The sequence below is a fragment of the Octopus bimaculoides genome, chromosome 7, assembly GCF_046866305.1.
Source record: "Octopus bimaculoides isolate indiv1 chromosome 7, ASM4686630v1, whole genome shotgun sequence".
NCBI lineage: Eukaryota > Metazoa > Mollusca > Cephalopoda > Octopoda > Octopodidae > Octopus > Octopus bimaculoides.
The window spans coordinates 91,082,707-91,096,394 of record NC_142934.1 but is presented as its reverse complement, the minus strand read 5'-3'; the positions used below and the strand labels follow the sequence as shown (position 1 = coordinate 91,096,394).

General features: G+C 37.5%; 1 protein-coding gene across 11 annotated transcripts in view; it reads right to left on the bottom strand.

The window, feature by feature from the left end:
• Positions 1 to 13,448, bottom strand: part of LOC106870563 (uncharacterized) — a 32,000-nt gene extending 18,552 nt beyond the window's left edge. For all 11 annotated transcript variants that reach the window (XM_089355639.1, XM_089355640.1, XM_089355641.1 and 8 more), the window contains exons 1-6: positions 13,393 to 13,448; positions 5,882 to 6,088; positions 5,013 to 5,096; positions 4,049 to 4,099; positions 1,080 to 1,115; positions 144 to 188 (exon numbers count right to left, since the gene is read on the bottom strand). In XM_089355639.1, the coding sequence (XP_089211765.1) occupies positions 144 to 188; positions 1,080 to 1,115; positions 4,049 to 4,099; positions 5,013 to 5,096; positions 5,882 to 6,065 (400 nt within the window). In that variant the 5' untranslated portion in view covers positions 6,066 to 6,088; positions 13,393 to 13,448. The remainder of the gene's footprint in view (positions 1 to 143; positions 189 to 1,079; positions 1,116 to 4,048; positions 4,100 to 5,012; positions 5,097 to 5,881; positions 6,089 to 13,392) is intronic.
• Positions 13,449 to 13,688: the final 240 nt, after the last annotated feature.

Sequence of the window (13,688 nt, the reverse complement as noted above, 5' to 3'; positions counted from 1 at the left end):
AAAATAACAAAGAAAACACTAAAATGTGGAAGATGTTGCATCAAAGATGTTTGTGTTAATTAGGCACACATGTAGAAGCAACATTAACATGTAGAAGCAACATTAACATTTAAAACTATCTAACAACAACAAAAATTGTTTACCTTTCAAAGCATTGTTTTGCCCAGTCTTTGGTGTAGGAGTTTCTTCTGAAAGAGAAAAAAAAACATATTTATAGCATAAAACCAATTGTTATTATGGCACAATGGCTTCAATTAGTTATGAATGAGCCTGACAAATATCTGACGTAAATTACAAAATAATAATGACAGACTTTCTATTACATTCCAAAAGACATGGGACTACAAAGGCCTACTGATCTTATTAAGCATCAGCTCTGTAGCATTATAGCTTTAATCCTTTAGCATTTGACTATTCTGTTAAATGTAATGTTTATTTATTCACATTGTTTTAGATTACGCATTATCTCCATAGCTTTGAGACTTCAATGATGTGATTGTTTATTTTTGAAATGACATTGTAGAGTAGGTGCAAGAGGCCAGATCTGGCTGGTTTGAACATAAAACAAGTCAAATATTTTGGCCAGATATGGCTGGTTTAAATACTAAAGGGTCAAGATTTGGTGAATGTGCATATCCTCTTCTCTGTGGCTACAGATTATCCTATTCTGATAGGATAATCTGTAGCCTATTCCGATAGGATAATCTGACATTGATACCAGAATCTAAAACACACTTCCAGAAACTTGATAGACTTATTTCTGATAATAGTAACAAGACTTCTTTTGAATGGTTCATTTTTCAGGCTTTCCTTCAGCAACACCAAATTCTATGTTATCTTAATAGATTTTTCTTGAGACCAATTTCCAAAAGCAGCTACGGAAAGGAGAGGCTACCCATTCAGGTGATTCTGTCGAATGTAATGCTTTGCTATGTCTCGTAGCTTCAAGATTTCAACGATGTGATTGTTTGTTTTAAGATTGACATTGTAGGATAGATGTGAGAGGCTGGATCTGGCCGGTTTAAATGCTAGAGGGTTAAAATGAGCGACTCATAAAAGAAAACATTAAAAATTCTTACCTTTCTGCTGCTTCTGTGTTTTCTTTTTAGTAAGCTCTACAATAATATTGAAATTAATAATAATAATAATAGTATTATTATCTTAAATGAATGAAAGCAATATTTCTCTGGACATGTTATTTACCATCTGACTGTTCTCTGTCATCCACTCTTCACTTTTTTGCTACCACCCTCAATGTCCTTACATATGTACTGCAACCCCTGCCCCCAAGCCTCTCCTATAGTTCTCTCCATCATTTGCTACAGTCACTTCATCCTGCCCACACCCCAGCCCAAGTTTCTATATCACCTCCCCTATCTTTGCCATCCTCAATGTCCCTTGAGGGCATGTCCCAAAACATCCCCACCATCATCTCTCTCACTATCACTCTCCTTTATTTCCCAACTGGGGTGTCCAAGAATCTACTCTGCAGCAAGACACCTATATCTGTACCTTCTATACCTTAAATCTCTCAACTGGCACCAAGCCACAGCCACTTAATTCTACTTCTCCAACTCCCAATTGCAAGGAACTTGGTGACCCTGCTACTACTGGAGCCACATAAAAAGTACCCAATACACTCTATAAAGTGGTTGGCATTAGGAAGGCCATCCAGCTGCAGAAACCATGCCCAAACAGACAACGGAACCAGGTGTAGCTCCTGGCTTTGTCAGCTCCAGTCAAACTGTCCAACCCATACCAGCATGGAAAATAGATGTTAAATGATGAGGATGACTGCTGCTCAATGCTCTGCGGACACTGTAAAGGCTGAAAGACATGACAGAGATTGCTGCAACAGCGACTATGAAGCCATGGGCAGCAGGAAGGGACACAGCAGGTGTTCTAACTGTACCCAAACGATGGAATTCATCTCCACATCTTTGAACACAGTCTTAGGCTCAATTCAGACCATTATGTCCATCTGCTGGAGATTGTGGTCAACCCCTGACCTGGAGAGGGTTGCTGCTGGAAGGCCATATGTGTGGCTCCTTGCATTACCTCTGGAAAGAGTCAGAAGTGGTTGTTGGAGAATTTCTAAGGCTTCACACTCCCCTGTTTCTTGCCTCCTAATTACTCTGATTGCAATCCCATTGATTACTATGTGTGGGGCATGGTTGAGAAAAACACCAATCACTCTGCCTGCTGGTAGCCAAGATCAAGGAAGTGTTTGAATATCTTCCCAGGCACAGAGTGAGAAATGCATGCACCAGATTTCTGAACCGGCCGTGGTGGAAGTTGAGGGCAGCTTCTGAATAAGCTGTTATCTCTCAGCCATAACTTAGTCGATATTTTTTTTGATTTTTTAAAATACTTTTATCTGTGGATGAGATTTTGTGTTTTCTCTTATTTTTACGTAAACTGTCAAATTTGGCCTGAACACCCTGTATGTGTGTGTGTGTGTGTGTGTGTGTGTATATATATATATATATATATATATATATATATATATATATATATATATATATATATACCGTAAATTCTCGAGTATAATCCACACATTTTTCCAAAAATTTACTGGTCAAAATTTCTAGTATGTACTATATACGAGATTAAAACTGGAAAATATTTTCTAAGCAAAATTTTCTAAGTGATAAATATGTAAAGGCAATTTACTTAATATTTATTTTTCACTGATGTTATTACTGTTATTTCTTTATTTTCTGCAAACAAAGTGCACAAAAAAGCTACACGTTTGCATTATGTTATATACACAATAATAATAAAGGACGTTATATAGACCTCCTTGACTCAAGTTAGAGAAGAGGTGCGTATTATACACAAGGTTTAGGTTTTTCAGAGGTACAGCTCCCTAAAAATCCCCTGCATATTATACTCAAGGGCGGACTATACTTGAGGATTTACGGTAAATAAAATTTAAAAAATATACATTATGTACAGGACATCAACAACAAGTGAAAAATACATAAACACATGAGAGAAGAGTACAGGAGAAAATGCAAAAGAAGATGACTCCCTCATCAGTTGTCGGACTGTTTATTACTTGTCTAATAACTGACGTGTGAGTTATCTTCTTTTGGTACTTTGTCCTGTACTTTTCTCTCCTGCATTTATATATTTTTCACTCATTGGTGATGTCCTGTACACAATGTGTATTTTTTATTTTATTTATTTATAATCAAATGTCATGCAGCCTTAATCACAGTAAATTCTTACATCTATATATATATATATATATATATATATATACATATAGGTTAGTTGAGTTAGAGGTTAAAAATAACTGTCTAAGGGATAGAAGTATCCATTACACTACCAGTATATTACCTATGTTTAACCCTGGGCATACATATGCAAACATATCATGCTCATAAAATTACAAGTAAAGACAAGGATAAACATAAGTTTATCAAGAATCAAAATTTAAAAAAAACAAGAAAATGGAGAAATATTGATGAACAACAATTGACTAACATTAACTATTACTTTTTAATACAAATAGACTGTATCCCATCTAACAGCTGTTTCTGCTTCCAATGTTATATGGTTTTGCCATTGATATTCAAAATATGTAAAAATATTAATCATACGAAGCTCCTTGTTTCTGATCGGTTTTATCACCAAATATGATTAATATTTTTTACATATTTTGAATATCAATGGCAATGCCATATCACACTGGAAGCAGAAACAGCTGTTAGATGGGATGCAGTCTATTTGTATTGAATTTAAATAATTGATGTAAGTCAATTGCTATTAATCAGTACTTCTCCATTTTCTGTTTGCTTTGTGTGTATATATATATATATATATATATATGTATACATACACACACCACACACAACTTTCTTTCAGTTTCTTTCAATCAAATTTGCATGGAGTATTGGTCAGCCTGGGGCTAAAGGTTCTACACAGTGGGACTGAACCTGAAACCACGTGGTTGCAAAGTGAGCTTCTTAACTGTGTAACCACTCCTGCACCTATTCACAAAAACTCCCAATCATATATTTGAATGGTTAAAGTCACCTACCGCCAGTCACGTTCTCTTCGGATTTCTTTTGTTTTGTTGCTTTCACATTTCCTACAAAGAAAAATACAAAAACGTTTGTGCTTGATGATGATGATGATGATGGTCACAGATGAGATGACAAAAAAACTTTAGTCAACTGTATAAGAGATGCATAAACCTAGGTTACGAAGAGTCAACAAGTGAGACTCTTATGTGGTCATGCAACCTGCTAGTGATCTGTCAGGGCACATGAAACTGTATTATATAAGACCACGAATTAACCCTTTAGCATTCAGATAACTCTACCAAATGTTATGCATATTTATTGATTTTGTTTTGAATTAATCATGCATTATCTTGTAGCTACAAAATTTCAATGATGTGATTTGTTTATTTTTAGAATGACATCGTAGGATTGATGTGAGAGGCCAGATCTGGCCAGTTTAAACATCAAACAAGCAAAATATTTGGGCATGACATGGCCAGTTTAATGCTAAAGGGTTAATGTAGTTTTACTAAAGCCTTAAAAGAAAACCGGGACAGTCTTTTTTTAAGGGTTAGCAACTGTTGCTGTTTAGCCCCCAAGTTAGCCCTCATTGATCACCCAGGCTTGAACTGAGGTCAAACAACCACCACTACTACATGCTAACTCTGAAAATGGACAGAAAAATGTTAATACCAACAATTATGTTCATTATTCACATTATTTACATTTGATGGATATTTGTCCTCATCTTGTTTGTTGTTAACACAACGTTTCGGCTGATATACCCTCCAGCCTTCATCAGGTGTCTTGGGGAAATTTTGAACCTGGGTTCTCATTCCTAAGGTATTTTTCGATATTATTATTATTCAGATCACTGCCTGGAATTGAACTCGGAATCTTGGGGTTAGTAGCCCATGCTCTTAAGTACTACGCCACATGCCTGTGGACATATAGAACTGAACAATTATGTTAGTAACAAGAGAACCGAATCACACACACCTTCCACATGATTTTGTTTGTTGCTGTCTTCTGCATTAAGTCCATTCGGTTTCTTCTTCTGCTGCTTCTTCTTCTTCTCTGCATCTAAAACAAAAAAAAAGCCTTTTATTAGAAAATGTTACCAAGTTCTGTGAAATAATACAGCAGAGAAAATAAAAATCAATTGAATCAATTAACAGAAAACCAACTGAGAGATGAGCAGTTTCTATAATGATCCTAGCTAGACATAGCTCTGACCAGTTTGCATAGCTACTAGTAGGTAGCACACATTACAAATAACAAAAGCATTCCAGGCATGACCATCCTTTTCTAATCTGTGATGTAATGCAGTTATGAGAAAAACCTTACACTAACTAAAACATAAGAATTCATATCTTTTACAAGTGAACGCATTGGTACTCTTTTGGTTATGATGACAACTGTTCCAGTTGATCCGATCAACAGAGCACTAACAGCACCATCCAAATGTGATCATTGCTAGAGCAACTGTCTGGCTTCCATGCCAGTTGCATGTAAATAGCGCCATTTGAGCGTGATCGTTACCAGCGTTGCCTTACTGGCATGTTAGAATACATTTGAGCGTGGTCATTGCCAGTGCCGTTGAACTGGCTCCTGTGCAGGTGGCACATAAAAGCACCCACTACACTCTCGGAGTAGTTAGCGTTAGGAAGGGCATCCAGCTGTAGAAACTCTGCCAGATCAGATTGAAGCCTGGTGCAGCCATCCGGTTCACCAGTCCTCAGTCAAATCGTCCAACCCATGCTAGCATGGAAAGTGGACGTTAAACGATGATGATGATGATTAATAAAACAGTCCCTTTTTTTTTATATAGAAAACTGGTAAATCAAAATCAACAATGGAATATTTACCTGTTGCTGGTACAGCATTGATGTTCTTATCTTTCCCTTGAGATGGCGCTTCGTTTACCTTACTCTCTTTAGGACCTTTTTGTTCTTTCTTTTGGGGTTTTTTGTTAACCCCTGAAGAATTCAAATTTACTTCAACTTTCTCGGCACACCCTTCAGTAGTTTTATTCTTTTTATCTTTAGCCATTTTCAGAAGTAACTAAAATAGAACTTAAAAGAAAAGAAAAAATAATTCTAAGTAAAATTATAGATTTTTAAGATATAAGGCTTATTTCATAAATCGCTTAGTCAGGCATCATTCATGACTTTTCTCAGGTCTCGGAGTCTGGTAAAATAAAAGAAAGTAATTGGTAAACGGGAAGCATGGTCTTAATGCTTACAACAGAGTGGACACCACTAAAGACTCTCATGCACCAGGTGATGGTGGACAGGGTAAGTCTACCCAACCAAGAACAAAAAACCTCTATAACAAGTTTCTCCATAATTTCTGACTAACAAATTTCATTTACAAGGTTTTGATCAACTTGAGGCTGTGTAATAAGATATGTCCCATGATGTGCAGTGGACTGATTGTGAAACCAGTAATAAACCACACAGCCATGCCTTTTTGATGATAAAAACCTCAACAGCAGTTAAGACACCAACAAATTGGCATGGTTGACTGGACATCCAACCTGTTTTGGTGAAAGTACAGTTTGGTATTGGAAGCAAATACAGGTGCATGCACAGAAATATACACTGTTGTAAGATATTTTACCATAGGAAAAGTCACCATAAAAAAAAAAAATCTTTTTAAACTGCAAAACCAAAATAAGAGATTAGCGGTTTTCTTAAAACGGCAACTTCATCAACTAACCTACCAATTGGAGAGAGAGATTACACATAACTAAATACACACATAATAAAAGAGGGAGAAAGGGAGGCAGGGAAACATTAAAGAGTCTGATGTCAAACAAGCAAGCATCAAATCAACCAGCACTAAAATGGCTGCGCCAAAACGTTTCCTCCCCATATTTTGTTCTTCCATATACTGATGTGACATAAAAGTCACTGCTAAAAGCCATTGGTTTAGCCTAAATATGTTATCTTGTTATTCTACATACTAATAAACATGAAATAATGTAGACATTCCTGAGACCCAATGGTCCAATATGAGGGTTCAACTACAAGTAATGCAAAAATGTTGGCATAGAATCTTAAATGGCACAAGTCGTTCAAATGGCATAGGTTGGCAGAGTAACTCATCTTCTACACTAACTTTGTTCTTCTTCATTGCAAGCAAATAATAGGTTCCAAATAGCAGCAACAAGCAGCCATTGAGTTCTTCATGAAGGAAGGACACAGACCGTCTGACATCCACAAAAGGCATCAGGCTGATTACAGAGATGACACCATTGACAAGACCAATGTGCACAAATGGATGAAGTTTAAAGAAGGGGAAGCCAGCAGCACTAGAGGCGGGCCACACAGTTGGGAGACCATCAGCTGCAACCATTGACACAAATTTGCCAGTAAGTGGACAAATTGATTTGCACAAAAGAGAGACATGTCAGAATCCATGAGCTTTCTGCACAACTGGACTGTGGTCATAATGCATTGAAGAAGATGGTGAAAGATTTTGGGTATTGGAAAGTCTATCCAAAGTGGGGGCTACCTTGGCATTTGAAGGAAAGAAGGCAAGAAGTCTGCTCTGATCTGCATTTGTAGCCAATGGGGGTCAGGTTTTTTCCAATTTGAGGACAGGGAATGAAATGGGATTGTATTTATGTTGAGGAAACAAAGGCTGAGTCTACGAAATAGTGTCATATATCTCCTCCAAGACATAAGAAGTTCAAGAGCCAGCAATTGACACCGAAAGTCATAGCAATATGTTCTTGGAGGATGACAAGGATGTCATTCATGATTTTCTAGAATGTAATTTCAATGTGAACAGCAAAAGAAACACTGAAATATCCAAAAGGCTTAGGGAAGCTATTAGGAAGAAAAGACCAAACAAGAATCTCACATCTTTGGCAATAAAATCAGGCAATCATTAAATTGGATTGATCAATGGTCTTCCCCACCCTCTACCATACAGCCCGGATCTGGTGCTGACTTCTACTTGTTTGGTCTTTGGGGACAACAACTCAAAGACACAAATGAGATGAAAGTGGTTGCAAAGAAGGGGGCACAGCAGTGCACCTGAATGTCTTCAAGTAGTGTCCACTGCAACAAACGTATTCAGGTCTCCAGTTTGAGGATAGCCTCCCAGCACACTCAGACCTGAAAGGGTCACAACCAGTGCCCTTTCTTAACAAACCTTTCAACTCCATTCACCACTGTCCATTCAAGAAACACAAAATACAAGCTAGCCAACTACCAGTCAGACCACCAAGGCTATGCAATTTCTTGCATGAAGTATGACATGGATCCATTCTTTCACCAACAAAACATACAGACAACCATACACACAGAGGGTAATAACATTCACACCCTTCCACCTTTATCCAGACACCACACCACAAATCATTATCATCATTTAACGTCCGCTTTCCATGCTAGCATGGGTTTGACGATTTGACTGGGGACTCCAATCTGATTTGGCAGAGTTTCTACAGCTGGATGCCCTTCCTAACGCTAACCACTCTGAGAGTGTAGTGGGTGCTTTTTATGTGCCAGTTCGGTGGTACTGACAACGGCCATGCTCAAATGGTGTCTTTTTATGTGCCACCTGCACGGGAGTCAGTCCAATGTTTTGTTCACATGCCACTGGCACAAGTGCCAGTAAGGCAAAGCTGGAAACGATCGTGCTCAAATGGTGCTTTAACTTTATTTGAACCTTTGCTTGACCTTTGAATCACATGTGATACACAGGATATATTTATTTCCTTGGTGTCTATGCATTGTATATGATGCACATTACCATATTTTTCCTTCAACCTTAGAGTAATTTAAGACTAATGAAAGGAAAGCTTTATATTACTGAGAATATATAAAACAAAGGTTAACTAATCTCTTTCGTTGTGTGATTTAAAAAAACAGTAATTTTTTAATTTATAGATTAGTGACTAGTTGTCACTTTGAAAACTATATATTTTGAATGGGGAAATTTGGCAGCACCACCTCAAGCCGAACAATTATTCTGTGCTGTTGAAGGGAAATAACCTGGAAACTGCGATATACAGATATTGTTTTGAGCTGAGAGGGGGTGCTAGATTCCCTTGTTCGAAAATATAAGGACACAGATCGTGTCGTATAGCCAGCTAGAGATGATGTCTCCTGGGGCTAAATTGCAGCAACATTCGTCCTAAACCAGAACTGCCATGTTATGTTGGCAAAAATCTTTACTTCAAGGGTTAACTTAAAGTCTGAAACCAAGCTCAGACATGAAGGACAAACTTATGAAAATGCTTTGGTCACTAAGAAACTTGGATCCAAAACAACAAGTTTAAAGCAGCAGCATACACCAGATCTTCACCAGCAACACAAGAGGACATCATATAAAACCATCACACTTGATATACAAAAGACAACAAGAGTAGAAGTCACAACATCCCCACATTTACGACACTGGAATCAAAACATACCAACAAGAGTGATCTCAAGAACCACTTTTGATCAAGAGGAATATTTAACGATGGTGTACAGTGGTTAAGAAGCTCGCTTTGCAACCACGTGGCTTCAAATTCAGTCCCACTACACGGCACGCTGGCGTCTTCTACTCTAGCAACGTACCATCCAATGACTTCTAAGTGAATGTGGTAGAGAGGAAACTATGTGGAAGCCCATACACGTCCCCGTGAACTTGTGATTCAGCAAAAGAGGTCAAAGGAACAAGTACCAGACATGAAAATAAATCCTGGGGTCGAGAAAAATTTTTTAATGTGGTGCCCTAGCATGGCCATGCTCCTAGGACTGAAACAAGTAAAAGATAGATTCAATTCTACCTGGGGCTTCAATCTCTCAACAACAAAACCACAATAAATAAAACGGCGCCAGGAGAGTTTCGTACCTTACCTCATAGGTTTTGTTTCTGCTTGTTTGTTTGTTTTTACCTCTAAGAAACATTTGATTTTCTGTACAATTTATACAAACGAAGAACAAAGCAAAAAAAAAAAAAAGAGAAGAAAGGAAAACAACAACAATGCATCAGCAAATGCCTTAACTGGTTGCATTATCACAAGGTTCAACGGAACGTATTGAAACAAGCCAACACGCTCGCGGCATTAATACGGGCGATGGCGAGGCTAAGACGTTGGAAAAGCCAAGCACCCTTATGGGCATCACCTGACAACTCGGCAAGGCGAACTACCAACAATGACAAGAACTTCATCGTTAGAGGTCCAGCCCCCTCCAAACGTCTCAAATATCACAGGCGGGAAGAGATAGTTCACTGCCAGGTCCTGATACTTCAGGGTTTTGTTCCGCTCGACTACGGAAGCAGTGACCCTCCCATTTACCGCACACTCAGGATATGGGAGGGAGCAAAAGAGTCACAGATCGTGGAGCCCCAGATGAGGCACCTACCTCTTCCCCAGGGACAAAGGGTAAGACCATCTGGTCTCTTTCCATCACTTCTCGCGGGTTTCCTTTTGGAACAGTTCTGCTTTCTCACACTTTCGCTTCAGCCTGACAACTATACAAGAGCCACACACAGAAATTATATAAACTATGAAGAACTTCCGTGGTTTCTAAATATGAGGCAGGATCCCAGGGAGGTATTCAACTATGTGTTGATACAGATTGATCTGTACAATTCAAGATATAGAAAGATACAGCTTATGCAAAGCCTGAGACGTCTTGTTTTGGAGAATACTTTTTAAATATCGTTCCAATAGTGTCAACATTTGTGATAGGAATCTCATTAAACAGTAGCACACCTACAGATGAAGTCTGTTAAAGGTGCTCAACAAAGAATGACAGGAGGGTAACATTCAGATGAGTAGTTTCTACAGGAAATTAAAGCCAATTGTAAAATAAAAGCGACTCGAATTATTTTGAGGAAGATATGACTGCTATTTCTAACAGGTCGAATGGCCAAAGGAATTCTGCAGCGTCATACAGGTGGGCGTCAAGTAAAAAAGTCTTTAAAAAAAAGCGGAATTGTTAGGTGACAAACGAAAAACGTAACAGATGTCGTGCAAAACTGTAGTAGCTCCAAAATATTAAAACTAAAAGACTTCTTAGACATGTGACGGACACAGAATGATTCTACAGCAAGCTTCAACACAAGCCCTGTCCGTCACTACAAAAAAAAAAAAATCTTGAAATCCCTCCAAAAGACTGCTACAACATCTTAAAATACTGTTTCCTCCATTCAGCCTAAACAAGCATAAAGAATGTAATGAACAGATATAGCTGTAATGCATAGATATAGCTCACTAGACCCTAATACTGTAACAGGAGCGTACTAACACGTAGAGAGGAATAAGAAATAAGTCCACTTCACCCACTCTTGACACTGTGGCACGCACTAGAATCTATGAATGTAGAGAGTGCAACGTGTCTAGACTATTATATACATGTAATTCTGCTCTGTATGTCGAAATGTGGTCCTCGGCCATAAGGAAACACGATATAGATGAGGATCTGGAGTGATACTTCGTCGAGCAGGTTACTCTACCCAGTTGACCTGAGACGGTAGAGCAGCCCATTTCCTACATACAGTAGTAGATCTGTTTGATCAGTGACCATCGAAAACAGACAAAGAAAACTGAAGCGATCCCTCGTGTTAAGAGCAGAAACTCAGAAGAAATACCGAAACCAGAATACAATAATACTTCAAACATGAACTTCATTTAATTTTCTCAATGCAAAGAAACAAAAAACAAAAAAAGAAACCAACCAAAACTGATTCACACATACACGCACATATATATATATGTAACAATATTGTTTCGCCCAGTACAGTCGCGACTTCAACATATTCTTTGTGAAAAACATGATTACGTGTTTAGTCGCCAATACACGAATGCTGTAGAGTTGATCTTTATATTCGATCAAACAATATTATCTTTGCTTAATATATATTTTATATAATTACATATTTTATACATTAAAAAAATTAAATATAGATATTTAAAGCATTATTTTTTGTTACACGAGAAAATTTAATGACGTTCTTGTTCGTATTGTATTCTGGTTTAGAATTTATAAAGGATCACGAATGCTAGTTATTTCTTAGGTTTAAATAACGAATTCCAACCAATGGACACCTACTTTGTCCCCAATTTGTTGGATCTGATACTTTACTCGTTGCGATACTAAGATAATGCTCTAAGTATTATTATATGAGTCAATCTTTCAGTCTAAAGATCGCCCATCACTACTGTCCTGTGAAAATCCAGTTCTCTCAATTGTTCTCAGATTAAAATTTTGAGGCTTATAGGCTCTCATATATTTTCAAACCATCACCCATATATATCAGAAATATTGATCTTGTTGGATTCCCTCTTAATTCTCAGGTTAACCCAGATTGTGAGCAGTTGTATGACTCGTCACGCCGCGTTCTAGCAGCGTGACTGGAGTCTTTATATTTCATTAAGTCACATGAGAAAGGACAGGCCCATGACCTTTTAATGGGGTCTCAGAGACAGGGAGGAATGCTGGGAGAAACAATCAGATCAGACACTTTGAATATTTGCAACAATAGATGTTACTAAAGACATCCAAAGACCAGATGGCGCTGTTAAACTGCATAAGTTCAACGCACTTTTCTTACTTTAAGACATTATCGAGGGGAATCTAGCTGTTATATCTAGCAGATCGAACGATCGCTTAGAAATCTACCTCACTGGATTCTCCAATTTTAAACTTAAACGGTTATTTAACAAGTGCTCAATTAAATGCCAATCAATCCCTATCTAATACCATATTCGGCAGAGTTTCGCTGAGAGCTGTCGAGATTCCACCTAACTCCTATGTCTGCTAAACCTTTCCACCTCTTCTTCATTGTAACTAAATATGTCAAGAGACTCATGATAACGCTGGCTTCATAAGAGCTCATTTTTTTAAAAATCGTTTGCATTAACTTCTTATCTAACAGGATAAAGTTTTATAATTTTCGATTCATGGCAAACCAACTACTGAAACAGTTGCAATATATTCGATAAAAGTTAAATCGAACCTGCGAAACAAACTAAATCTACTAAATTAACCTAAAAAAACCATTTGTGGTTTAAACACTTTTGTTCTAGTTTCCAGTTTCTGGTCATAAAACAGTTACATGTGGCTACAGCTAGGAATCGCATCAATGTATTGGAAATATCAATAATTAAAATACAATATTACAGATTTCTTAAATAATAATTCCGACCTAAATATTGAAATAATTCACATTTTCATTTCAAATTAATATTCAAATGAAAACTGCACACATCAGAGATGTATATTTCAATGTAGATTGCATACTTTCACAAGGGCGATTTCCAGATTTATGTCTTTAGGACAAAGATGATTTTAAAAACTTAAAATCGGCAGCATTAAGATGAAATAATTAGTTTTAAAATGGGAAAAATGTGCAAGAATCGACTTACTTGTTTAAAGCAAAGAGCAAAGGAGGAGCTGCTACACGTTTGCAGTTAAGGAGGATAAAGGGACACAACTTGTCAGCGGCTTGACAGCAAGGGACTTAAGTGGTAACAGTGACAGCCGAGAGTTCGAGAAACTGAAATTAGATTTTCGAGCACTTGCCTTTTGAGGGAAGAAAAAACATTGCAAAAACAAACATAAAAAAGACGACGATTCGTTTTTAATAAACTAAGTACGTTATTAAAGCTAAATATAATCGGTATAAATACAGTTGTGTACCCCGTCCATCATCGATTTTGAT